Source organism: Acipenser ruthenus, chromosome 28 (genome assembly GCF_902713425.1).
Source record: "Acipenser ruthenus chromosome 28, fAciRut3.2 maternal haplotype, whole genome shotgun sequence".
Lineage (NCBI taxonomy): Eukaryota > Metazoa > Chordata > Actinopteri > Acipenseriformes > Acipenseridae > Acipenser > Acipenser ruthenus.
In genome coordinates this window covers 9,061,906-9,088,799 of record NC_081216.1, presented here as the reverse complement: position 1 = coordinate 9,088,799, position 26,894 = coordinate 9,061,906, and the positions used below count along the sequence as shown (strand labels likewise).

Below are 26,894 nucleotides of genomic sequence, written 5' to 3'. Positions count from 1 at the left end.
ATACATTTTTTTTGTGTGTTCTAATTGTTTCCTCAGAATATGATACACTATTTGGCACAACACCAGGTTCTTGTGAAGGTCTCACTGAAATCACTTTCATAAACGTGGGCTGTCTGAAATATCTTTGAGGTCATTGTGGGATATGTCTTTACAGACATTTCTGAACCCATGATAAGGGGAGTGACTATGTAGGAAAGGAACCCTTATAAGCTGGAGTCTGCCTGGACTCCTTCCACACAGAGACGGAGCTCCTGTCTGCACTTCTGAGAAACGTCAGCTTCACAATCAAGACTCACTGTCTGCTCTTTGGCTAATCATCGTCTATAAAAGTAAGCTAACTCGCATTTGTATTTCTATTACATTGTCTTGCACACTGTGGTGTACAATGCTAAATATATTTACCAAGTTTTGTTACATGAAACATAAAAGTTACTTCAAAATTGTAACTACTAACTATTACTTTTGGGAAAAAAACTAGTTGCAGTTACAAACATAGACTTCTTTGGCACAGTTTACATTTTACAGTGATTTCTTCTTGTCTTTGAAATATTCTTTGAAGATCCAGCTTGTTCCCTCCTCTGACACCATTTTATAACAAGCAGATGTAAAAATCATTCATGTGACTGCCACTGTTGAAGCGCCTTCTGATTTCCATGTTGCTATAATCCTTTTTTCAATGTAACTGTTATCGTTTAGCATAAAATGTAATATAAAATTAGTTACAAGTTACTAAAATATAATCAGATTACAGTAATGTGTTGCATGAACCCTAAAACCAAGCAACCCTTGCTGTTGTGAAGTTACGGTTTCAGTAAGTACAAGTCGACAAAAATTGTGCAGGTGTTTCAGCATAAAATGTTCAATATGTACTTACTGAGCATGCATTCATTACAAATACATGCAAGTAGCATCAAATGGGCAGCAGTGTGGAGTAGTGGTTAGGGCTCTGGACTCTTGACCGGAGGGTCGTGGGTTCAATCCCCGGTGGGGGACACTGCTGTTGTACCTTTGAGCAAGGTACTTGTCTAGATTGCGCCAGTAAAAACCCAACTGTATAAATGAGTAATTGTACGTAAAAATAATGTGATGTAACAGTTGTAAAGTCGCCCTAGATAAGGGTGTCTGCTAAGAAAAATAAATAAATAAATGGCACAACCAGTACCAATGGCATCTCTGCACAGAACTGCACCTAGAATTCCCACATGTAGTTTATTAAAAGAAAGTGTTAAACAAACAAAGAAAAGCAAGTCCTGTTCTTTAGAAGGTAAGTATTCAACAGTATATATTTAACTGTATAAACGTAGTTGCAGGAATGACCTGTCAAGAGATGTTTCTTGTTTTATACCATTAAAATGGTCTTATTCCTTTAAGAAATGATGTCTGCCAAAGTTTGCCCATAATAAGATAACTTATAACAATAATGTTACTGCTGCTACTGCAACCAAGTCATTAATTGCTATTTTTAAAATATATATATATATATATATTTTATTTATATATTTTTATATATATATTTTTTAAAATATTGTGGCATGTTTTGCAGTTGCTTCGGATCGTGTACATTATTTTATATTTTTAACAAGGGCTTACACTGCGCAGAATGACGGGGAGAGTAATAGGATATATTATATATAAGCAAAAATATGAATTGCCTTACGATTTCAGGTACGTGCCGAAAGTAAGATGACACTGGCTGCAAAAGAAAGACTGCAACTTTATTGTGTGTGTGTGTGTGTTTTTTTTAACACAAATAAGCTTACTTGACTTGAAAAACATCTTTAACGATTCAAGCAAATTCCTAATTGGTTTGATTGAATGGGTACACAACAGGCTTAAATATGAAAGCTGAACATTAATTTAAATAAAGAACATCGACACGATTTTAATGGGGGGAAAAATAATATTTTAGCCTTCTTCAGTAAAGTAATAATAATAATAATAATAACAGTATCAACATTTTATTTAAAGAGTCAAACTTAAACCCGTTCATGGTCCTGCAGCAACATTAACCTACTAACTGCCTTATTAAAAAAAATAAAAAATAAATAAAATTATTTATATATATATATATATATATATATATATATATATATATATATATATATATATATATATATATATATATATATAGTTCTCTCTTGCCTTTTTTCAGTGCATGTCATTTCAATAATCGAGAATAAAAACAAACTAAACTAACAAGTATCTAGTAAATTGTGCAGCGTACTATGGGTCAAACCACTGGACGTGTAGGTTGCGTTTTAAGAACATAAGAACATAAGAACATAAGAAAGTTTACAAACGAGAGGAGGCCATTCAGCCCATCTTGCTCGTTTGGTTGTTAGTAGCTTATTGATCCCAGAATCTCATCAAGCAGCTTCTTGAAGGATCCCAGGGTGTCAGCTTCAACAACATTACTGGGGAGTTGGTTCCAGACCCTCACAATTCTCTGTGTAAAAAAGTGCCTCCTATTTTCTGTTCTGAATGCCCCTTTATCTAATCTCCATTTATGACCCCTGGTCCTTTTTTCTTTTTTCAAGTCAAAGAAGTCCCCCGGGTTGACATTGTCTATACCTTTTAGGATTTTGAATGTTTGAATCAGATCACCGCGTAGTCTTCTTTGTTCAAGACTGAATAGATTCAATTCTTTTAGCCTGTCTGCATACGACATGCCTTTTAAACCTGGGATAATTCTGGTTGCTCTTCTTTGCACTCTTTCTAGAGCAGCAATATCCTTTTTGTAACGAGGTGACCAGAACTGAACACAATATTCTAGGTGAGGTCTTACTAATGCATTGTAGAGTTTTAACATTACTTCCCTTGATTTAAATTCAACACTTCTCACACTATATCCAAGCATCTTGTTAGCCTTTTTTATAGCTTCCCCACATTGTCTAGATGAAGACATTTCTGAGTCAACATAAACTCCTAGGTCTTTTTCATAGTTCCCTTCTTCAATTTCAGTATCTCCCATATGATATTTATAATGCACATTTTTACTGCCCGCATGCAATACTTTACACTTTTCTCTATTAAATTTCATTTGCCATGTGTCTGCCCAATTTTGAATGCTGTCTAGATCATTTTGAATGACCTTTGCTGCTTCAACAGTGTCTGCGTGAGTGTGTGTGTGTGTTTTCTTTTTAGTCAAACATCTGGCGTCTTGTGAATTACTTTCCGTTTTCTGTTATTACATTTCAAACTGTTGAAAGGCAAAAACAATTACGTTGCTAAAGATTTCCAATTTCACATCCAGATCTATATATATATTACCAGTCTTCGAAATATAAACTATTTCATGCTGTTTGTTTATAAAACGCTTCAGGTTTCAAACGAACGATGTTAAAGTTCCATTTTTACCAGTGGCACAACAGGACCAAACACGTTTATTCAAAAGGGTTAAACAGCAAGCATTGTCTTTGTGTCATCTAGCTCCTGTGTTTAGCATTACTTATTCATCATGGTTTGCTTCATTTATTTCTCATGTGTGCTTTCACTGATCCAATGGGTCAAGCAAGGCCGTGTGAATGGACTCATTGACCCCCGATAGGAAAGAGACCTATTACTGGCTGAGCTTTTAAATTGTTCACAACCCGAGCTAAACTAAAAACGTGGACTGCAACACTTCCTGCAGGGATGTTGCCTCTTCAATGAACTATGCTGTCAATTTCATTTTACACTATCAATAAACAGAATCACACAATTTCCCAGTAAATTACATTTGCGATCTAATCAGGACTGATAAATGGGTACATTGTTACTGCGTTTGTAGTTTGATACAACTGCCAAAATGCACTATATTATTATTATTTGGTTATTTAGCAGACACCTTTATCCAAAGCGACTTACAGAGGCTACGGTGTCTGAACTACACATCAGCTGCAGAGTCACTTAAAAAGTGCGTCTCACCCGAAAGACGGAGCACAAGGAGGTTAAGTGACTTGCTGAGGGTCACACAATGAGTCAGTGGCTGAGGTGGAATTTGAACCGGGGAACGTCTAGTTACAAGCCCTTTTCTTTAACCACTGGACCACACTGCCTGCCGATACTGTGTGAACACATGTTCCCACACTTTATTAGCCTAAGACAGGTGGGTCTAAATAAAATACGTACTGGTAATTATGGGCTAATTGAACTTAGTACAGTAATAGCAGCAGAAGAGGAGGAGAAAATACAATATGTCGTTAGCATCTGGTTGGGTAATATCATTGGGTGTGCAGCATATAAATGCACCTCCCCAGTTATACACTTAACCAGGGTTGAACACCCCCACCTTCAAGAACACGAGGTAAAGCATCATATACAAAATATAACATGCAATTGGACTGTGTGACTAGAATACATTTGCACAAAATTAGCAAGACATTTCTGATAACATTATCTGTATAGTAAGTATTTTTATACTGATAAGCCAGAGCAATGTACTACTGAAGTAACTGCTGAGAAAAAACATGTAGGGAATTCACAACGAAATATAATGCATCGTGCTTGATTGCTTTAGAACATCTGCCAGTCAGTACATTTAGTTTTACATTTAGTTCTAGAGTTTTATTATTTTGACTTGCAAAGTAAAACTATAAAATAAATAACCAGATTACAAAGTGAAGCCATAGCATAATATTATACTAATTATTTTTGTTAAAAAAAGACAAAACCACAAACTTTACCAGAACTTTGAGGAGGTGACCTATTAATAAACTGCAGTCAGTGTGTTTCTTCAAAAATAAAGGAATATACTCGTTACATTTCTTTCTCTTGTCTTGTCCTGCGAAACAATTGTTGAGACTATTCTTTACTTTTAACTATACATCTGTGTTCTGTGTCAAACAGGTTTCTTTCCAATGTACACATAAGGAGGGAAAATAAAAAAAGCAACTGAAGTTACATAATAAGTATGCAATAAGGCCCGAATATATGGACGCCTCGGACGTTGTGCGGCTGAAGTCGAGGATCTTCAAAGTATAGGGACACCATAAAGGGCATTTATAATCCAGGTCTGTGGATTTAAAAAAAAAAACAAAAAAAAAAAACCTGAAGTAATTTTTAGGGCAAACAAATTATTAAATATCCTTACGCCAATTAAGGGACCACAAAAGTATAAGTGAAGCTGAGTACATTGATTTAATTGAAACATGCAAAAGTAAGTCAATATATTTACTAGTAATTTTTCAAGGTCTGTGTCAGAGAGGGGTGGATAATGTGCAGAAGTGTGTTTTTCTGTAGTGTTTACAAACCGCTAAAAAGATATTATTTTAAGTGACAGTCAGGGTGAGAGTATAAAGACAGCGATAACATCTGTAACTGTAAACAAGATAGGTACCGGTACTTCAAATTCTGTGAGGCAGCGCAGTGACATTTAGAATATGTGACAAGGCTCTAACTGTCCTTATCCATCCAATATATGGACAGCTGGAACCTTGCTCGACCAATCACATTGCTTGTTTCACGTTCCATTGGCAGCCCTGGTTTATAAGGCTTTTTTTTTTTAAGAGAATAACTAGCGTTAGTTGGAAAAAAACGGACTTAATATATATATATATATATATATATATATATATATATATATATATATATATATACACAACTTCGTGTTAGATAAATTAATTAACATAATAGATAGACACATGTATTTGTAGATACATATTATATACTGTGGTGTGGTAAGATTGTCAAGAACATTGTTCTCATTTGGAAGTGGAAAAACTGCAGTAGCAGCAGACTGACCACTAGGTGTCATCAGGATCAGAAATCAGAGTGGTAGCAAAACACCTGAGTTTTAATGAGGTAATTGGATAATTTGAAATGGACTGTTATTCAATTAACTACTAAGCATAAAAGGTCATGAGAGAGAGAGGGGGGTGTTGTAAGTAAAAGGCTGTGGAACACCTGTTACTGTCGTGATAATCAGACAGTAGGCTAAGACGAGTTGTTAGGGTTTCTGGTTTGACGGTGTGTGCGGATGAATGAGAGCAGAGATTAGAAACCATGACTGAGGGAGCATCTGTAAAATACAATAAAGAGCAGTTCAAGTTTACAGTCATAACTGAACTGAAATGTACTTTGGTTTTAAAAAGAAAAGACCACTAATAAAGGCGTGCAATAGAGAAAAGGTAACGAGAAGAACTCCCATTAAAAATCTAACACGTTATGTTACCTCGTTATTGACAAAAGTAATATGATTACAGTAATGCGTTACCCCCAACTCTGACGGCAGTATACAGGCTTTGAAAATGCCACTTGTACATTAAGCCTTTATGTACAATTTAACGTTCAGATCTTTCCGAAATACATACGCCGTGTGTCCCTGGCAACACAAGTTACGTAAAACATTTAAGATCTATAGAATCAGTCAGATGTTTCTGAATATGGAGGAAGAGGATGTGGTTTAAATGCTGTGTTTTTTTCACTGTAAAAATTGCTTATTTAATAACATTTCATGGTCTAAAAATAGGGACCTGTGTAAAATGGACTGGGGAAAGGGACGGGAATTTGCTCTCAGTAATCATGTATTATTTGTGTTTGTTGTGTTCTTTGCCGGCAAGAGTGCATTGTTCTGCTGGTTTTGGCTGGCTTGTCTCTCATCTCTCGCTGTTCCTTGGCTTTCCTGCGGCTTGTGTGTCTGTGTTGGGAGACTGTGGAGCGTCGCGTACGGAGAACTTGAGGCTGTTGTCCGTCTCTTCTATGAATGTATTTGTTTCTATTATTATTATGATTTTTGCTGTGGTTTGCTTTGGATTGGCAGGGAGGAGGTTAAATTCCTCCCAGCCAGAAATACATGTGAGAATGTGGATAGAGCCTTAACCAGGTAATTGTTAATTATCGATTAATTGGGCTCCAGCCACAGACTATAAAAGCCTGGAGAAAACCGTTGTTTGGGTGGAGTGGTTTGGAGGGACACAGAGAGTAAGTGTTATGATTGCTACCTGTAATAGTGTATGTTTAGGTATTCATATGCATTGATTTGTGTTTTGTTGCTTTGGCCATCATGCTCATTTATTTATGGTTTGAAGTACGAGCGCAGCTGCGCAGTTTTGCCCTGCACTCCTGCCTTTTGTGTACTGCTTTCCTGAAACCTGATGTCACCACCCACACCACACCCCTCACATCCTGACACCTTGTAAGTCACTTTGGATAAAAGCGTCTGCTAAATGATTTAATAATAATCAAACTAAGCTCTGCTGAGACTGGTTGGTGCTATTGGTCCACCCATTTGCTTGTGCCTTAAAGTAATAAAGATGGCCATTGGCCAATGAAGCCAAACTGCTGGATGTGACTGACAAGTATTTCTAAAATTGTAAATTGATTAGAATTATGACTTTTTTTTTTTTGTTAAATGTTATTTTTCTTTCAATTTCAGACTGAAGTATATCGCATTCTTGTGTCAGTTACAAAGTCCAGCTGAAGAATGGATTGCAAAGCTGCGTATGCTTCATTGGTGGAAGGGCTGGAATGCTTTGACTTTACTGGAGATTCCGTTCCTGGCAGGCTGGTGCTCATAGGGGGTGATGCCTTCCCAGTTGCCATGACTACGAACGGGGATGTCCTGATTGCTGCCTCTCGATATGGCAAGGGTCGGATGGTGGTCCTGTCTCATGAAGCCTACATGAAGGATCCCAGATTTGCTAAGTTCATTCGAAATGCAGTTAACTGGCTCAAACCATCCCCTGGTGCACTGGTTGGTGTCCACAGTAGCCTAGATTCTTTAGCCACTGAACTCTCTAGTACAGGAACCAAGGTTAAGTTAAGTAAAGATTACAATGCTGGTATGGGGGTTTACTGTATGGACGCATATGTTGACACCCAGGTTGCAGAGCTTGTCAGCTTTGTAAAGCAAGGGGGCGGCCTGCTCATTGGGGGCCAGGCTTGGCACTGGTCTTATTTACATCAAACCGAAGATGTTTTTTTCTCTTTCAATGGGAACAAAATTACCAGTGTGGCTGGTGTTTATTTTACAGCAGAGTATGGACAAACTATAGTCTGCCCAGTCCGTAGTGAAATACCAAGGAGCTGGCTGGCAGTCCCGTAAGTTAATTCTCTTTTTTTTTTTGTGGTTAACCCAACTATTGAGCAGCATCGTGCTGCTTGCTGCCTTTCTAGAGCTGAGTGAGGCTGAGATGACAAGACTTTAGACTTGTCCACAATGCCATAGTCACTCAGCTGCTTTGTAATGATGACACCCATACATTTTACTGAAGACTGGTCCTGTTTGGGGCAGATTATACACAGGTAGTCATGAATGTTTCCTCTTTGTGTGGACAAAAGAAAATGCTTAAAGGAATACATTTAGTGGATGAGTAACTTTTTTTTCTTGTAAAATATGTGATCAATATATTGCTGCTTTAAAAGGAGAAATGATTTCTATTGCCTTTTATTAACCTTAAATCACTATGAAGGCAAATCCAAATATTAATCTTATTGAACTAAACAGACAACTATGTTGCATACCCATTAAAGAAAATTCTAATGTGTTTTTGTTTTCTGATTTCTGCCTAGAAACCCCCGAGGAGTAAATCACACAACTGATTATATGAGGTCCCTGCTTAATGGTGTCAATGACTTCAATCTAGAATGCAGTAGCTATCCTTCCCATTTGCTGGTGCATGGTCCTTTGGCCTTCTCCATAGCATTTGACGAAAACCAAAAAATATTTGTTGCAGGTGCGCGGTATGGCAAGGGTCGTGTCATAGTGGTATCGCATGAAACCTATATGAGCCACCCCCCAATTAAGACCTTTATCCTCAATGCTATACGTTGGCTTGATGCTGGAAAGGAAGGAAAGATAGGGCTCGGAAAAAATTTGACCGACCTCTGTGATCTTCTAAAACAAGAACAATTTCCCTGCAAGTTTTCTGACTTCAAAGAAGAGTGTAGTGTTTATTGCTGCCAAGCTTACGATGACGACCAGGCTGAAAATATCCGTGAATTTGTTGCAGAAGGAGGTGGTCTGTTTATTGGAGGTCAAGCCTGGTATTGGGCTTACAATCACGCAGTTGCCGAATACCCTGGGAACAAAATCCTCAATAAACTTGGGATTAGCATTCTGGGAGCATCCATCCAAAACAAAATGTACAAGGCTCCTAAAGCAGAAGATTTCGAGCACTTTTATCACTTCCGGAAAGCGTTGCCCAAATTCATGAACCACATCCTCGGGTTGAAACCTTTAGAGGAACCAGAGTCAGGCTGGTGGAAGAAACTGGAGCTGGACTGCAGATCTTTCTTGGAAATGAAAGCATATGACAGCCATGCGTACACCTCAATTCGTCAACTCCTAACAGACCTGGTGAACAGAGCTGGAATCCCTGAGTTTGTGACAGGCAGCCCAATTAAAACCATTGAAAGCAGGTTCTTATTAAACCTGGCCGGCGCGCTCTCTGATACTCAGCCTGCATCTGCCAGAAAACTGCAAGTCAATGGAACAAATGGAGGTATGAAAGAAAAGCACCTTCATTTCCATTCTAGGGATTAAGTGAAGCACTGAATAGTTGGCTTTATTGTTACTGGCAGTCCCAAGCAGAGGTTGGGATTCAGATCAGTCAGAAGCACCTAAAACTTCATAAGGTCGAGTGAAACCTGCTGAATAATGTTACGTCAGCTGTAGCGTAAAATCATTCTAATATACAATGTTTTTTTTTTTTGTGGTCTAGGTGCTGAAGCATGGAGAAGCACAGGCCTTTCTGCTTCTCCAGGACAAAATGTCATTATTGAAGTCCCTTCCACGCTCGTCTCGGTGGGCTGGCAGGTACAGTTGAGCAAATGCAATTTTGAAATTGAAAAGACACAAATTCTGTTGATACTCTGTGTTTTTTTTTTTTTTTTAACGCAAGAGGCTGAGGTCATGAAACATGTCTGATCAGTTTACAACACCCCAAACGTTTGTTAAAACTCCTTTTAAAACTTAAGGGTTAGAAATTCCTAACTTGGGTTGGATTTGTACTGCTGCTGCATAATAAATGAATGTCTTTCTGTGCTCCGCTTGGCAGAAACAATCTTGAAAGGGGGATATCCTGGGTTTAAAAGGCATGTCGTATGCAGACAGGCTAAAATAATTGAATCTATTCTTTCTTGAACAAAGAAGACTATGCGGTGATCTGATTCAAACATTCAAAATCCTAAAAGGTATAGACAATGTCGACCCAGAGGACTTTTTTGACCTGAAAAAAGAAACAAGGACCAGGAGTCACAAATGGAGATTAGATAAAGGGACATTCAGAACAGAAAATAGGAGGCACTTTTTTACACTCGGAATTGTGAGGGTCTGGAACCAACTCCCCAGTAATGTTGTTGAAGCTGACACACTGGGATCCTTCAAGAAGCTGCTTGATTCTGGGATCAATAAGCTACTAACAACCAAACGAGCAAGATGGGCTGAATGGCCTCCTCTCGTTTTGTAAACCTTATGTTCTTATAAACAAACTGTGAATGATTTTGGAAGGACACTGCTGATTATACATTGCAGGTGCAGATTGGGTGCCAGACTGATGACTTGAGCAATCTGGAGGAGCTGAGAAGGCCAGCGGTGGTCACAAGGAGATTTGCGATTGACAAAGAAAGAAATCCAGTCTCCAGTCTGTGGGGAGGCCTGATCTACATCATAGTGCCTGAGGGGAGTCGGCTTGGCCTTGTGTGGATCACTGTAGAGGGGGCTGAGAGGTCCCCTTACTTCATAGGCGGTAAGGGTATTTTTATTTCTCTGTGTAGAATCACTGTATATCTTAACAATCTAGCTTGTGACCACTAGCAGTGCAGCATCTTGTTTGTTTCTACCTTGAAGGCAATGTACCAGATCCTCTCACCATGCATTGGAATAAAGTTTCCAAATCAGTGCTAATTTCCGGATGGACCCCAAAGGCCACTTAACAAACAAGTTCCCTGCCTAAAGATACTGTGATATAGCACCCCCAGCTGGTCAGGATGAGTGTGTGTTACAGACAATGTTAATTGTTTCTCTTGGGTTAAAACAGGCACAACTTTTATGTACAATATTATTCAAAGGTTTCCTGTCCCTCTAAGGTGGGAGAAGAAATAGACTTGTAGGGTTTAACAACACAGTGATCCCTCCTTTCAAACATAACAAAGAGAAACCCTGCCCTTGTATATCCAAGAGAACTAGTCCCAGCTGGACTGGGCTCACCACTTAATCATTAATCAAATGAGTGCTCTTACCAAAAATTGAGGATTTTTGGCTTCTGTTCCCTTATCCATAATGGAGTGCTGTCCAAACAACCCTTACCAGGGTCCTAAAGATTCAATCATAATTTACACCCTGTGCATGACACAGTTATGAAATCCTATTTTAAAACTATCAAGACTGAATGAAGACGAGAAAAAAAAAACTCTGTTTAAAAAATAAATGTTATGGCAAACATTTTGATCGCTTATAAGATATAATAAACACTCAATAGTGATACATTTTGAAATACTAAAAGAAACTTCATAAGTCAAATGTCTTTTTCAATGTCTGGTATTATAATCACGTTCCATTGAAAACAATAGAGGTCTGGAGAACCTCAATTCACATTCCCATTTCTGTTTAAAACATGTTTAATCTGTGTTGAGTGTTCAGATTGTTTTGTTTAGCAGTTGTGACTAATTGATATGTTTCTGCGAGCTACAGACACTCATAAGCACGCTCTTGCATCCTGTTTGTAATCAAAGCTACTCGTTTCTGCTGCTCAAGTTGTGTCACAAGCAGAATGCATCTACCCACAAGAGGTTGTCCTACCGCACATAGAAACGTTTTGCATAGGAAGGGTATGGTTGATAAATGTTCCATCTTGGTGCAGGAAAGACCTGTCCAGTCGAGTGGGTGGAGAGTATTCGCTATTACCCAGCGCCCTGGGCAGAGCTGGAGTTTGAGAACATCATTCTGACGGTTCCTTCCAAGCACATCCGCAGTATGGATGATCCGCACTCCCTTGAGTTACTGTGGAACAGAATCATGAAAGCGGTAGCAGAGCTTGCAGCCACACCCGGAAAGTTTGCCAGACCAGAGCGGATTGTGGCCGATGTTCAAATCTCTGCTGGTAAGCAACAGTATCTGGAGTCCCGGTATTTAGAATAAAGGTGAAGTTGTAACTAAAATGTAGAAACTCCACTCAAAGGTTTACTAGGATACAGCTATGGCCAAAAGTTTAACATAATCTATAATTAAGATTAAAACATACTAAAAAAAAAAAAACTATATAAACATTATGTATATATACTAATTCACATATTGTAATCAAACTATAAAATGATATCTACTGGAAGCCATAACAGTAGTACAGTATTTCATGTTAGATTTCAAAATGTCACATTTTAACATTTCTCAGTTTTTCATTCAGTTTTATGCGGTGTGTAATTTCAATATGTTAACGTAACATTTAGCAGGTTTCATTTGACTTTGAGAAGCAAAATGAGTTAGTTCTATAGGGTGATGCAAAACCTTTAGCCATAGCTGAATACAATACCAGTTTATCCAAACTATTTCCAGTACGGTTGTCTAATTGAACTCTGACACATTGCTTGCATGTTCTAGGTTGGATGCATTCTGGCTATCCTATCATGATTCAATGGGGTGGAATTCAAGACATCCTAGATCTGCAATATATAAAAGCCAATGGCACATGGGGGCCCATTCATGAGCTGGGCCATAACCAGCAAAAGGCTGCATGGAATTTCCCTCCTTATACTGGAGAGGCAACCAACAACCTGTGGTCTGTCTATGTGCATGAGATGGTCCTGGACATCCCCCGGCACAAGGCTCACAGTGCCCTTGCAGCAGAACAGCGCAAGGCAACAATTCAACAGTACCTGCGCAATGGGGCAAAGCTTGAAGAATGGACTGTTTGGACTTGTTTGGAAACCTACTTGCAGGTACTTTTATTTTATTTTGTGCAAATCACATCCATTCCTGTGTGATATGGGATTGCAGTAATCTACCCCAAAACATTCCTTTAAAAATTTTTTTATATAGAAACCAAAGCTGTAATCTGATTGGTTTACATGGCTGCAGACATCAACTTTTTTTTTTCCATTCCATTTGCACCCTCTTTTCACATAGCTTAAAGAAACAAGCCAAGGTAAAATGTATAAGACGCAAGTTGACAGTGTTTGGGGCAGTTCTTTCAACATGTAACTCCACAAAACAATGTGTCAGCTTGACTTGGATGCCATGATGTCTCATCTTAGCTTTCCAGAGCTCAACTTAAAACAGATTCAATGGCAAGCTTTGTCTCCAGTCTGATTTGTGGTGGTCTGTTGAGTAGATGTAAGAATTGATATTATTCTCTGGAGGTGGGCGCACATGTTTGTTGGTACAAGTAGAGAAGCGGATATTAACCACTGCTGCTTTTTCTTGTCTCTTAGCTGCAAGAAGGGTTTGGCTGGGAGCCATTCATCAAGCTTTTCTCTGAGTACCAGAGCAAGCCAGGGCTCAGCAGCAACAACACAGACAAGATGCTCCTGTGGGCAGAGAGGTTTTCCCAGCAGGTCCAGAAGAATCTCTTCCCGTTTTTCAAGGCTTGGGGGTGGCCTGTTAAAGAAAGCTCTTTGCCTGAGTGGAGCCACAATCCAATGCTAAAATACACCTAATTCCCTCATGCCAGTGGTCTTGATGCAATAGTCAAGATCGTGATGAAAAGGATCTCCCCCATCATCAAGTAGCTTCAAATGTGTGTTTTGTTTATTTTTTTCCCCTATTCCTTGTCTTCATGATGTTGAGCAGTTCTGGGTTCTGTTAATCCAATACTGAATTACTGACATTTCTTAACCTGTCTGGGAGCTTGTCAGGAGAATCCTAACTGCCTAGGACTGAACAGACTTTTCCAAATTCTGTGGCAAGGGTCCATGATTCCTATAACAGAAATTCTTGAATTCTGCAGTAGCCTTTTAAAAGTTACACCAACCTGGTTCTTTTTTTTTTTTTTTTTAAATAGGGCTGATTTCAAAGTTTATTACAGTGCATGCTAAAATAAATAGCAGCATGAAACCACAAAAACATTTATTGAAACTTTTATAAGTTTTATTAATTCCAAAAACAAAATTGTGAGGCTACGGTCAGCACCACCTGGTTGGAATGCAATGAGGAAGTCTGCTCATTGCAAGGCAGTTAGAATTCTCCAGACAAGCTCAAAGCAAATTCAAAGACAAAAGGAGTTCAAAAGACAAAAGGAGAGAGAAATGATCTGATACTGAAGCATCACAACCCAGAACCACTAAATGTTTTCAAATGGCATAAAACGACAAGGCAACGGTGGAACAAATAAATACAATTAAATTCAAAGCTACTGGTCCTTTACTAGCCCACCTTCTCTGTACTACCCCAATATAATGCGCCTCTCGCTATTCTGCCCCCCATTATAATGCATCCTGCTCTACTGCCCCCTTTATAATGCCTCTGGCATTCAGCAAGCTATTCTTTTTTTAACCAATGCGATCCAATATACAATAAAGGTATTTGATGTTATACTGCCACTCATATGGTTTGTCCTTATGCACCAGGCCAAAAAATATTGCAGCCTCCCTCACTCTATTGCCAGCAATATAATCACAACCAACTAACAAGCTTAAAGTAACTGTTTGATCTTTCACGTGCTATCTGCCTTATGTTTACTGAACAGAACACAATAGTGCCCTTCCTATATTGCAAAAAGGGTTTGATTGCGGGGAACGGAGACTGGAACACGCGTCCTCCAAAATGTGTTCCTGCCAATCCATCATTTTTCGCACTGCAATCCACAGCGACGCCACTAGTACTATAGTTCTGGAGGACAGCACAGATCTAATGGCTCCACTGTAGAACCGCAGGCGCCCTACTGGCCACAGGAGTCGCTGATGCGTGGTGAACCGTGGATTCCCCTGCCGACCTAAGCCCTCCCTACCCCGGGTGGCACTCAGCCAATTGTGTGCCACCCCCTAGAAACCCCCGGTCACGGTTGGCAGTGACAGATTCGAACCTGTGATCTCCAGGCTATAGGGCACATCCTGCACTCCACGCGGAGTGCCTTTACTGGATGCGCCACTCAGGAGCACCGGACATTCTGTTTTTAAAGTTGTATTTTGAATGAACATCATTAGATTACCACACGAGCATTCACGCCAGATAGGCAGCTATCACATACCTTGATATAACAAGCGATATAGCATTATTATTAAATATTATTGTTAATGCTATTAAATTGCTTCTGATAATTACAATTTTTTGTTTTATGGAAATAAAATCATAACATGAAAAATGTCATTTATGTTTCCTTCTTCCATTCTCTTCTGTAACCTGTGAATGCTGTCATTCTGTATTCATTATTACCATTCAATCGTGCCCAAAACCTGCCATGTTGAAAGGTCAGTGAATCACACACACACAATGGTTATTTTTTTTCTATTTGCAGCGAAAAGCTTCCTGAGAAAACAGAGGCGGTGTACTGCCAGAACACGCCTCCCTGACAGAATTCGCTAGTGATTTATGGCAGATATAATTGTCAACATTTGCCACCTTGCCAGAAAATGCCACCCTTGTATATTTTATAGGCAGTAAATTATGGTAAATCATACTGCAGTGTCAGAAAATACAGCCCTACATATTATGTAGGAAAAATTTACGTTTACAATCCGGGGGGGGGGGGGGATTTGCCATGATACCGGTGAAGAAAACAGTCAGCAACCACTTAAGTATTACACATGTTTTACTAACTTAATTGAACGACCAGAGCCACTTGTGTGTAGTAACTATCGAGTAGTTTTTTTTAGAAATGTTTTTTTTCAGATACTTATATAATTTGCAATCTAAAAAGTAATAATATTATTAATAAAGAAATTGTCTGTAAGATAGTGTGGTTAAGTGGATGATGTACTGCAGTAAGCAATGGAAATATTAATTTTCAGGTCCAAAAAGAAACAAATAAATAAAACAAACAGCTCAGATAAAAAAACAACTTGGAATTAAATATCGAACTGTGGGAGCACAGGACTGTAACTTCCTCTGAACACACAGCAACTAACTAGACTCTTCAGCCAGTCTGTCACCTCTCCCTTTTGCATGAGCCAGCCCCAATATCTATATCTATATCTATATATATATATATATATATATATATATATATATATATATATATATAATGTAATGTATCTTTGCCCACACTAACCTCTCCTCTACACTATTCCAAAACATTTGGGTTACATACACCCTGTCACGAAATCCGCGTGGTCAGATTTCTTTACGTACTCTTATGAACTGCTCAGCATACACTCTTATCTCAGGGGAGACGTTAGGAGGACAGAGATGTTATTACTCCTAGTGGGATATAGTTCGTGCTCTGGACCCGCAGTATATCCAGATGACTAATATAGAACTCAAGAAATTGACAGACTCATGTATTTAAAGTTTTTTACGAATCGGAGTATGATCAGTACTCCTTCGGTTTATTAACGGTTAAATATTGGATAGAGTAGCTACAGGCTATGTCGTATCCCCAGCTGAAAGACACACTGGGCAGTCCAGTGTCTTAACAGATATCAACGTTAACACTTTAATACATGTATATATGTGTTAATCAAGGCCGACAAGCAGGCCAAGAACACGTCACCTAAAGTACCCCAATGGTCTGTTTCAGCACATTCAACAAAACTCTCTCTTATTTCTAAAACATAGCCCCTTATCCTTATGGCAATACATGCAATACATGTGAGATAAAATAATAATAATTGCTTAATGCTTACCCTTTACTATAAATCGTAAAAGGATATGGCTGTCTTCACCAGGCAAATAAAACTGAATTCAATCAGCTCAATGTGTAGGTTTGCAAAAGATGGACCCACCTTGCCTGTCTGGATGAGTGTGGTACTCCATTGAAATTACTCTGGAGTTAAATAGGTTTTTCGTCTCATTGGAATACATGGGACGCCTCAATTAAATCCAATCATTAATCAGGTGAGACAGCTCTTTATCCCTTTTACAAATAATAGTTTTCAAAAGATCCGGACTAACTTTTCAGAATTAATAGGTGTCATGTACTCAATAAATTCAAAACTTCACATTTGTTTCAACTCTTATGATCTCATTTCTTTGCTTTCCTCCGAGCCCCTCCTTTATCTGAAAAGTTTAAGTGAACCAAGGTTCCCAGGATCTTGGTTTATAATATAATATAAAAACACTACTGCATGCAAAACACTAATTTTATATGTGTTATATATGAGAGATGTTCTTAATATGTGACATCATCTTCTAAGTGATTATATTATGCTAAATTAAAGGTATGTGTTTCTTTTAACTTCATATTGTTTCATCATTTTGTTAATGAGTCAGTTTTGATTCCATATACCACTGTCTAACAGAGTATTTGACACAAGTTTGTCTCATACAATATTCAAGTCATTTAGTTTCACTAAGTTTAAGTGGTAATAGTTTTCATTCCAATTATTTATCCATTAAGAGATGCACTGACCAGGCTCTGACCTGTACCTCTCTGGGAATATGTTACTGCTAGCAGTTTCCACAGTCTCTTGTTTTTTCCAAGGTCAGAGTCTATGCAAAGCACTTTATTAGATATATGACCTGTCCATTAAGCCATGATTTGTGCATATTATTTCAAGACATTTACTTATCAGTACTAAACCACTAACTCCATAAACCTTAACACTACAAGTCTATGAGATTTGCAATTTTGCTGAAGCGGAATGTAAGATGACCCCATCCTTTCTCTACAGCCCATATGATGCCCTTTTTCACTGCAGCAGTTTCAAATAACCACATTATAAGGATTCCATCTACCATCATTAGACAATAGTATAGTGGATTAATAACAAGGTACATTATAGTATATTATTACAAACTTAACACAAAAACATAACACAACACCTTTTAACTTCTATACTTCAATGGATATCATAATGTCTAGAAGTCTTATTGTTCAATAGAAAGAAGAATAAACTTAGTACCATTTTCCCATTTAAGTAAATCGAATACTGCTCCAGGTTTTAATCTTCTTATCACTACAGCAAAGTCGTGAACAAGCAATAATACTTGTCAGTTTTAAATAATATGTTTTCTCATTATAGCAAATACTTAAAACATATGATTAATCTCATGAAATAACTGTTATGAACTATAAAACAGTTTCAATTAGCACTGAACCTGTTTCATTATAAGATAATCTTTCAATTAATTTACCTCTGTTTATCAATTGCTATAATATTATTTTGGTGAATCCCTTTTAGGATTTAAATCCAAATATATGCCAGTATAACTGCATTCAACTAGGCGTGACCCTTTGTTCATACAAAATCCAGCCGAGACAGGATTTTTTCTCAAGACCTCTGGCTTGTTAGTTAATCTGTTGGTCATAAAGAGTCTCTTCTTATCTTGTGTTTTTCTTGACGTAAATTTGTAGATTAACGTTCACTTTTAGCCGGAATGGTGCTTTTATCAAGCGTCATGCTTTCTGAAGATATACTAGTGGTAAATCGTTCATTATATATATTTTCTTAGGGATTCTCAGACCCGCTAAGTATTTGATTGAATACATGTGTAATTCCACACAAGTGAGGACTGACCTATTTCATGGAGCAAGAGAGCCACCTACTAGTGGTACAAGGATACTCTTTCTTTATCCTTCCTAATATCTTTGACACTTCATTTTATAATACATTCCATATTTGAAATTGCCTAGTCCATGTCCTGCATATCCCAGCGTTCCCAGCAGGATTCAACTTCTATACCAGGTTTCGCTCTTAGTTGTTTCCACAAGAAGTCCCTTGATCCAATGTTTCTCCATCACAGGTGTGGATTTCCATGGCCTGACTTCATTCCTATAAGATACTTGGACACGTTTAGCTGTAAATATTATTTCTTTATATTTCCTTTTGTTCGCACAGAGTCACTTTGCGAGGTACGCCTTCCATCCAGAACACTGAAGGAGGCCAAAACTTACTGTTATTCATATTTTCTGGTATCCAATTACTGTTCTGCCTCACATCATCAGTTGGTAGACACAATACAACTGAATCTGATTCAATTGATGAACCATTTACTGTAGCTTACTGAGATCCTCCATGCAATGGAGTCTAATGTTTTACTATATGGAATAACTAGTTCAGCGTCACCTGCGACAACCCAATGTCAGTGATCAGCAAATGGCAGCTCATGGGCCACAGTAGCCTCCTTGGCAGGGCTGTATCAAGGGCTGAGCGAGAGTGGAACTTCATTTTAATATTACCGCAAGAGGGTGTCATGGGGGTTTCCCCGTATGACCTTCATTTCTTGCGAGAAAGCAGAAAATGAAGTGCTTTGCAATATCGATACCAAAGTACAGATGATCCCGTTTTAGATCATAAACCCTGTTTATAATCACAATTTTTCAAAAACCACTTGCCATGCACCATAGGTTGTTTGAAAAAATTACCTGTCTTAATATCATCTCACAAACCCACTTAAATGCTGTGTGGCTGGGCTTCACTAAGTAACCACAGGATAGAATTAATTTCCAATGCAACTAACAACCAATGATCATCTCGACTGATAAACAGACATTTTGTGTAGCCTGTCAAATGCTGCGTGGGCGGTCTTAACGGAATACAGTTCAGTTACAAAACACCAAAGTCAAATGGCACTTATATAGTGAGGCGTAGGGGTTTATCAGAACTTCTGGGTTTAAGAGACCAGTGCCCTTCAACAACTTCAAATAAATCCTATTGTATTGCATTAGTCAACATTTCCCTTATCTATTCCTGATAGTTTATACTGTAGGTCAAGGGGTATTCAACCTTTTTTTGAAACTGTACCCCTTCAATCTGGAGGTTTCAGCTCGAGTACCCCTTTACAATTTTCGCTCAACTGAATGGTACCTCAGTTACAATAAAATGGAGAATAATCTGATGACACCCCCCCCCCCCCCCCATTTATTTAATAAATTTGGTTGACAAACTGCTGGTTTAGGACAGAACAACAAACAGTAGGCTTAATTCTTAAAACTTTTAACTACAAGTATTGGATGCACAGAATTAAAAAGACAAGTATTGGGTTAGGAGCACACCTATTTTTTTGTAACTTTGACGGCCTTTTTAAAATTTTGACGAGCCTTTTGTAAAAGTGAAGGCCTTTTGATACCCAGCATACACTGCAATACCCAGCAAAGTTATGCACTGATATTCTGATAGCACAACAATTCAAATTAAGTTTGCAATTGGTTGTGTTCCTCAAATACACAATAAAAAGTGATATTTATAGGGTATAACAGTTATACAATGATACAGTGGTTTCGGACATCTAAGAACAGGTACTGCGAGCATCTGGATTCATACCCAGAGGTCCTCTGTAGCCTCCTAGGACATTCACAGCTTGTTTGACACCCTCTTGTAGTTGCCCGTTTCTGCATATAAAGCAAAATGCTGTTTGTTAATCTCTCTTTTCTTATAAATCAGTCTTTGCAGGAATCATTCCAAAAACACTTGAATCAGTTAGGGACTACCAGTCTGACACTACAGGCCTTTAAATTGCAGTACCAATTTGCAAGTTGCTAAGTGGTTGCGTTCCTCAAATTTGCACTGCAAAGTGATATTTTAAAGAATAGGGTATTGTCACAAAGACGGCCAGAGTGGGTGGCGTCAGACCAGAAAGGAATACACAGAGACGGTGGTTGTGATGATGAGCCGAGTGCAATGGCTGCACTCGGCGTTTAATAACAAAATAAAAGGTTTAAACAACGGAATACAAAACAGTACACGGCACTTGACGCCAAAATAAACAGACAGACAAAACGACTAACACTAAACAAACGGCGCACGGACAGACAAACAGACACGGTGAGAACAAACACTTATCTTTACGATCTTTTATATTTACTTTACTCCTCTCTCTCTCACCCGTTCTCCTCTTCCGAACACCCAACCACGAGTGACTAAAAATGTGCCTGTTTATACTGTTGTGCTGGGATTCAATTACTAATTAATTATTCACTTGAATCCCAGCACGTGAATTAATTCTGTGCAACCCCGTGCTCACATATTACATTTAATCAGCACGTGAAGTGATTTGTGCTCTCCTCGTGCCTAAATACAAATCTACCTTTTTAAAATCACACGTGAAACACAGACCCGTTTATATCCCGTGTATCAATGACTATACACCAACATTAACACACGCACGCAACATACAACATATAACACACAAATGCACACAGGGGCGGGGCGCATTGCCACAGGTATATAGTGCTTTTTTTCGCCTCTGCTCGCTTTTGGTGCAAAACTATGCTCCGATACACTCCAGCTGATACTGTGATCACAAAACACTTGGAATGGACTTAAATTGGTGCTTCTGTTGCATAAATACACTACAAAATGTGCACATTTCAGGTCTTATATATAATGGACATTTTTTGTATGTATTTTGCTATAGGAAATCACGGTGGTGGTGGTGGTGGTGGGGGGGTCCTCCTGTCGTACCCCATGAGTCCACAAATCCTGGGCCAACAAACTCGCTAGTACTCTCTTTAGATGCACAACAGTCTTAGCTAAAGAAAATGGGTTCCTTCGAGTTCGTACGACCCACAACCGCCATTGGCCGAGCCTCACCCCGATGGTGTTTTTATAATGGGATTTGCCATAGGGAAGGGGGTGGTCTCTTATCGTACCTGTATCTCCACGACCCCTGGGCCAACGAACTCAGATGGGCACTCTTTGCGTGCACAAGAGTCTTAGCTAAAGAAAGACATTGGCCACGGGTTCATACGCCACCCCACCGCCAGATGGTGGGCGGTGCCCCAAAGGGGTTTTATAATGGGATTTCTCATAGACATTTTTCAGGGTGCTATATCGCGGGTTCCCCAGCTAGAAAGGACACCAGTTTAGACATTTTTTGCCAACCTGGAGCTCAAAAGCTATTGGAAATGCAACCTTGACATGCATCATGCTGAAAATGTGTAAATTGGTTGAAAATGTAGCATTTGAAACAGATGGCTCCCTGTGAAAGAGGGCCCCTAGACATGACCCTAGGAAGTTCAACCCGGTTTCTAGGCCCCAGGGTCATGGAGATATGATCCCGAAAAGGGTAGTTTTTGGACATTTTTGACAGGGCATATCTCGGGTTCTGTGGGGGTTAGGAACTTGATTTTTCTTTTGTGACAAGGAGTCACCATTTTCATGGTTCAGATGCCAGGGCAGCTTGGCAAAGTGAATTTTTTCGTCATGACATGAGTTTTTGGGTGAACCACCACACCGTTTTAGGGGGTGGTTTGGGGTGCTCCCCTGAGTCTATATCACTTTGAATGGTGGTTCTACGTGCTCGGGTTCGAGAGATATGCCTGAAATGTGTTTTTCAACCCTGCCATAGACATGAATGAGGCTGAACACCCTGAACGCCCTGAAAATATTTTTTGCAAAGAATTGCTACGAAACTGGGCATATTACATTCAGGCTGGTCTAGAACCCTTCGAACTGTGGTTGTAGGTGCTCTGGTTTGAGAGATATGACTGAAAATGTGTTTTTTAACACTGCCATAGACATGAATGGGGCTGAATACCCGAAAATATATTTTGCAAAGAATTGCTACAGTGGGTGTATGCGTGCAGGGGTTGCATGGTGGTGTGTGCATGTAGGGGTTGCATGGTGGTGTGTGCGTGCAGGGGTTGCATGGTGGTGTATGCGTGCAGGGGTCACATGGTGGGTGTATACATGTAGGAGTTGCATGGTGGTGTGTGCGTGCAGGGGTTGCATGGTGGTGTATGCGTGCAGGGGTCACATGGTGGGTGTATACATGTAGGGGGTTGCATGGTGGTGTGTGCGTGCAGGGGTTACATGGTGGTGTGTGCGTGCAGGGGTTGCATGGTGGTGTATGCGTGCAGGGGTCACATGGTGGGTGTATACATGTAGGGGTTGCATGGTGGTGTGTGCGTGCAGGGGTTACATGGTGTTGTGTGCATGTAGGGGTTGCATGGTGGTACACGTGTGTGGAGGGGAATTGGAGTGCAGGTTTTGCGCAAAAGAGGGGCGGGGAAAAGACTGGGAAGGGTAGGGTAAAAGAAAAATGACTACAATCATTTATTTTCACTTTCGACTCCCAGTCTCCTTACCCTCACTTTATGATTTTATTTTGTGATTATTTAATTATTGTCAAAATAAACAGCCTTCATCTACTCACAGTTGCAGTCTCATTTCTGTCCAAAAAGAACCTGAAACACTACAATATATTGATGGACATTACATAAGAAAATGAGATGTACTTTTTTCGGAATACCATGTTCCTTCCCAAAAATGTGTTTTAATATTAGTCTTTAATAAAGGAAAACGACTGCTTTAATTAATTTTCATGTATCTATTTCAGTGCAATGTAGTTTCTTCATGTAATAAGAAATACGTTTTTTTAACATTTACATTTTATTTCTGTTTTTTCATAAAAAAAAAAAAAAAATTCGGGGGAGAGTAAAAAATACATTAACTTTGATTCATGTACTAAGGGTTACTCTCAAATGAATTCACGATCCAGTTTATTATAAACTGCATGCATGACTTAGAAACTCGGCTGTCAGCTGAGTCCCCAAAACTGGGCTGATTTCGAAAATGCAAAGCGGCCCAGAATTTGGGACGTTATCTAAAAACCAAATCAGCCCAGAATTTGGGACGTTATCTAAAAACCAAAGCGGCCCAGAATTTGGGACGTTATCTAAAAACCAAAGTGGCCCAGAATTTGGGACGTTATCTAAAAACCAAATCGGCCTAGAATTTGGGACGTTATCTATAAACCAAAGCGGCCCAGAATTTGGGACGTTATCTGCAAACCAAATCGGCCCAGAATTTGGGACATTATCTGAAAAGCAAAGCGGCCCAGAATTTGCGACGTAAACGAAAACAGGGGCAGTCTATATGTAAAACTGTGATTACATTAGAGATAAACTAATGTATCCTCTAACAAAACTGCAATAGTGTATACATTTTATATTAAAATATATCGCAAAAACGATTATAGATATATGCTACTTGAAAGAAAAAAGTACACCACCACAGAAATCCAATTCTTACATTCGTGCATAACATGATAATTTATATTTCAGTAGTTCGGGACAAACACCAATCTCAACTGCTCAGCGGCTCAACTGCTCAGCTGCGAATCCGGACCTGGAAATAAATCAGGTGAAAGAAGAACAAATGTTGGGTGACAATTGTTCAGTTTTCGTTAATAAACAGCGGGCCTGAGGGTGATGCGCCCTGAGAAAGATGGAGATGGACAAGAGAGAAAGGGGTCATATGGGCCAACATGGGAGTTTAATTTATAAACAAAATTGAAAAGCTTTCCCTAATCTTCCTGGTCCGTTTTACTTCTTTTGAGCAGGAAGGAAAGGGTATCAGATGAGGGGATTGCTAGGTCAGAGATTAAGGGGTGAATCTGGGGGTTGAATTTGAGAGCGATGTAGACTCCCAGCACCTATGGGAACCCAAGAAGGCTAAGAGAAAGAGCTTTAAGGTTTTATCTAAAACAGGCAGGAGTAGCTGGAGCAGATGAGAGGTACCAAGAGAGTACGTTGATGGCAATAGGTAGGCAAGCAGGGGGAGAAAGAGATTCAGATAGTTGAAGCCCTTTCAGGATTAGTGAAATTTGTGAGTTGCAGAGTGTAGAGCTGGGACACTGAAATTGAGTTGAGTTTGTAGAAAAACTTGATGCCGGAAATTCAAATCTTAAAGCTCTGTTCTTAAGGGACATAATATAGGATGACGCTACGGGCACTGAAAATGATGGAAAGGAATGTTGAATGCAAAGTGAAATTTTAAAGCAATTCCAGGATGACCAGAACTTTTGCAGTGAGCGGAAAGTGACGCTGAGAAGAGTTGTTTCTTGAGCCTGCAGAATCAGGGAATGCAGCAGGTGGCTCACATGAATGTCAGGTCTGAAAAATGAGGAATCTGAGTCGGCAGGAGGTCGTCTTCGGGAGCTAATGCTCTGAATCTCTGCGTTTGGAAACAAGAAAGAGAATCGATTATATTCAGGTGGCCGAGAATGTGTTGAGCAACAGATAAACAGGTAATCCTTCTGAATATTCTCATTATATGGTGGGAGAATGAACGATCTTGTTAAAGATTTATACTGTAGGTGAATTATGTGAGTGGAGAAGAATGGAGAAGAAGAATTTTGAGCCCAGGAAGACCCCCAAAAGGAGTGCGGCTACAGCAAATGGACACATTTTGCGCAATGATGAGGAGTGATCGGTTATAGGAATAATGCTGAATTCGTTGGGCCATGGAGCAGAAAACCAATTTTCCCTTGTAGTATCCTCCAAAGCCAAGAGAGGGAGCTGCATCTTTGAACGGTTGAATGTCTTTGTGCAGCAGGAGACAGTTGTCGTAAAAGTACTGCCATTCCTTTCTTTTAGTAGGAGCTCCCACAGGCGGAGTTCCTTGCAAAAAAAAGGAACCAAACCATGAGTATGACATCATTGAGGGAATCGACAGAAAGGATCAAATAGAGAGAAGGTAGGAGATAAAAGCTCTGCCTCGAGGATTTATCCTCATTGCGTACAAATTCCAAAGCATATGACATGATTTATTTAAATTTTGAAAGCTTTTGACAAAGTCCCACATAAAAGATTAATTTCTCAAACTGAACGCAGTAGGGATTCGAGGAAATGCATGCACGTGGATTAGGGAGTAGTTAACATGTAGAAAACAGAAGGCCTCCAGAGTACGCAGTATTGTGGCCCTGACTGATATTCAAAGTAATGGGAACGGTTTTGAAAGTGTTTGAATAAATTGCCGATAAGCTGAAAGAAGAAAAGCATCTCACAGAGAAGAGACCACTATGGGGTCGTGCTGGACACCAATGGCGGCCAGGGAGGTCACTGCAGGGGCCTGCTGAATGCCTGCAGTGAGGGGAGGGTAACCTAAAAGGTTACATTTGGAAGACCGCAGAGGTAAGGAATAGAAGGGGGCTGTGAGGCCCTGTTGAAGCTCGCAGCTGGTAGAAAACCATTTGACAGAGAAGGGAGCACTATGGGGGCCTGCTGGACGCCCATAGTGGCCAGCGAGGTCACTGCAGGGGCCTGCAGTGATGGGGGGTGGGGAACGCGGGAGCAGCCGCTCCCAACTGTAATTACCAGTGGTGTACTACAGGGATCAGTATTAGGTCCTCTGCTATTCCTAATCTACATTAATGATTTAGATTCTGGCATAGTAAGCAAACTTGTTAAATTTGCACACAACACAAAAATAGGTGGAGTGGCAAACACTGTTGCAGCAGCGAAGGTCATTCAAAATGATCTAGACAGCATTCAGAGCTGGGCAAGCACATGGCAAATGACATTTAATAGAGAAGTGTAAAGTACTGCACACAGGCAAGAAAAATGTGCATTATAAATATCATATGGAAGATACTGAAATTGAAGGAATCTTTGAAAAAAGACCTAGGAGTTTATGTTGACTCAGATATGTCTTCATATAGACAATGTGGGGAAGCTGTAAAAAGGCCAACAAGATGCTCGGATATATTGTGAAAAGTTTTGAATTTAAAATCAAGGGAAGTAATGTTAAAATTTTACAATGCGTGAGTAAGACCTCACCTTGAATATTGTGTTAATTTCTGGTCACCTCATTAAAAAAAGGATATTGCTGCTCTAGAAAGAGTGCAAAGAACAGCGACCAAAATTGTCCCGGATTTAAAAGGCATGTTGTATGCAGACAGGCCAAAGGAAATGAAGCTATTCAGACTTGAACAAAGGCTACGCGGTGATCTGATTCAAGCATTCAAAATCCTAAAAGGTTTTGAAAAAGTCAACCCAGGAGACTTTTTGAACCAGGACCAGGGGTCACAAATGAAAATTAGATAAAGGGGCATTCAGAACAGAAAATAGGAGGCACTTTTTTACACAGAGAATTGTGAGGGTCTGGAACCAACTTAGTAATGTTGAAGCTGTCACCCTGGGATCCTTCAAGAAGCTTCTTGA

The 26,894-nt window shown here is 39.4% G+C and overlaps 1 protein-coding gene across 2 annotated transcripts; it reads left to right on the top strand.

Moving 5' to 3' along the window:
* Nucleotides 1–6,852: 6,852 nt before the first annotated feature.
* LOC117434499 (TRPM8 channel-associated factor homolog) lies at nucleotides 6,853–13,904 on the top strand. Of its 2 annotated transcripts, none has more exons than XM_059003219.1 (8): nucleotides 6,853–6,900; nucleotides 7,355–8,019; nucleotides 8,491–9,422; nucleotides 9,642–9,736; nucleotides 10,454–10,667; nucleotides 11,781–12,020; nucleotides 12,515–12,852; nucleotides 13,345–13,904. In XM_059003219.1, exons 2-8 carry the CDS (start codon nucleotides 7,403–7,405, stop codon nucleotides 13,567–13,569), a joined length of 2,661 nt encoding a protein of 886 aa, XP_058859202.1. In that variant the 5' UTR covers nucleotides 6,853–6,900; nucleotides 7,355–7,402; the 3' UTR covers nucleotides 13,570–13,904. The 2 variants fall into 2 exon arrangements, with proteins under 2 accessions (XP_058859202.1, XP_033912956.3); XM_034057065.3 differs by lacking the exon at nucleotides 6,853–6,900 and adding an exon at nucleotides 6,952–7,114.
* Nucleotides 13,905–26,894: the final 12,990 nt, after the last annotated feature.

Excerpts from the sequence above, each read along its gene's own strand:
- LOC117434499 (XM_059003219.1), top strand. The coding sequence starts at position 7,403 with ATGGATTGCAAAGCTGCGTATGCTTCATTGGTGGAAGGGCTGGAATGC. Across the intron at positions 10,668-11,780 it reads GTCCCCTTACTTCATAGGCG|GAAAGACCTGTCCAGTCGAG; the intron begins GTAAGGGTATTT and ends ATCTTGGTGCAG. Across the intron at positions 12,021-12,514 it reads CGATGTTCAAATCTCTGCTG|GTTGGATGCATTCTGGCTAT; the intron begins GTAAGCAACAGT and ends TGCATGTTCTAG.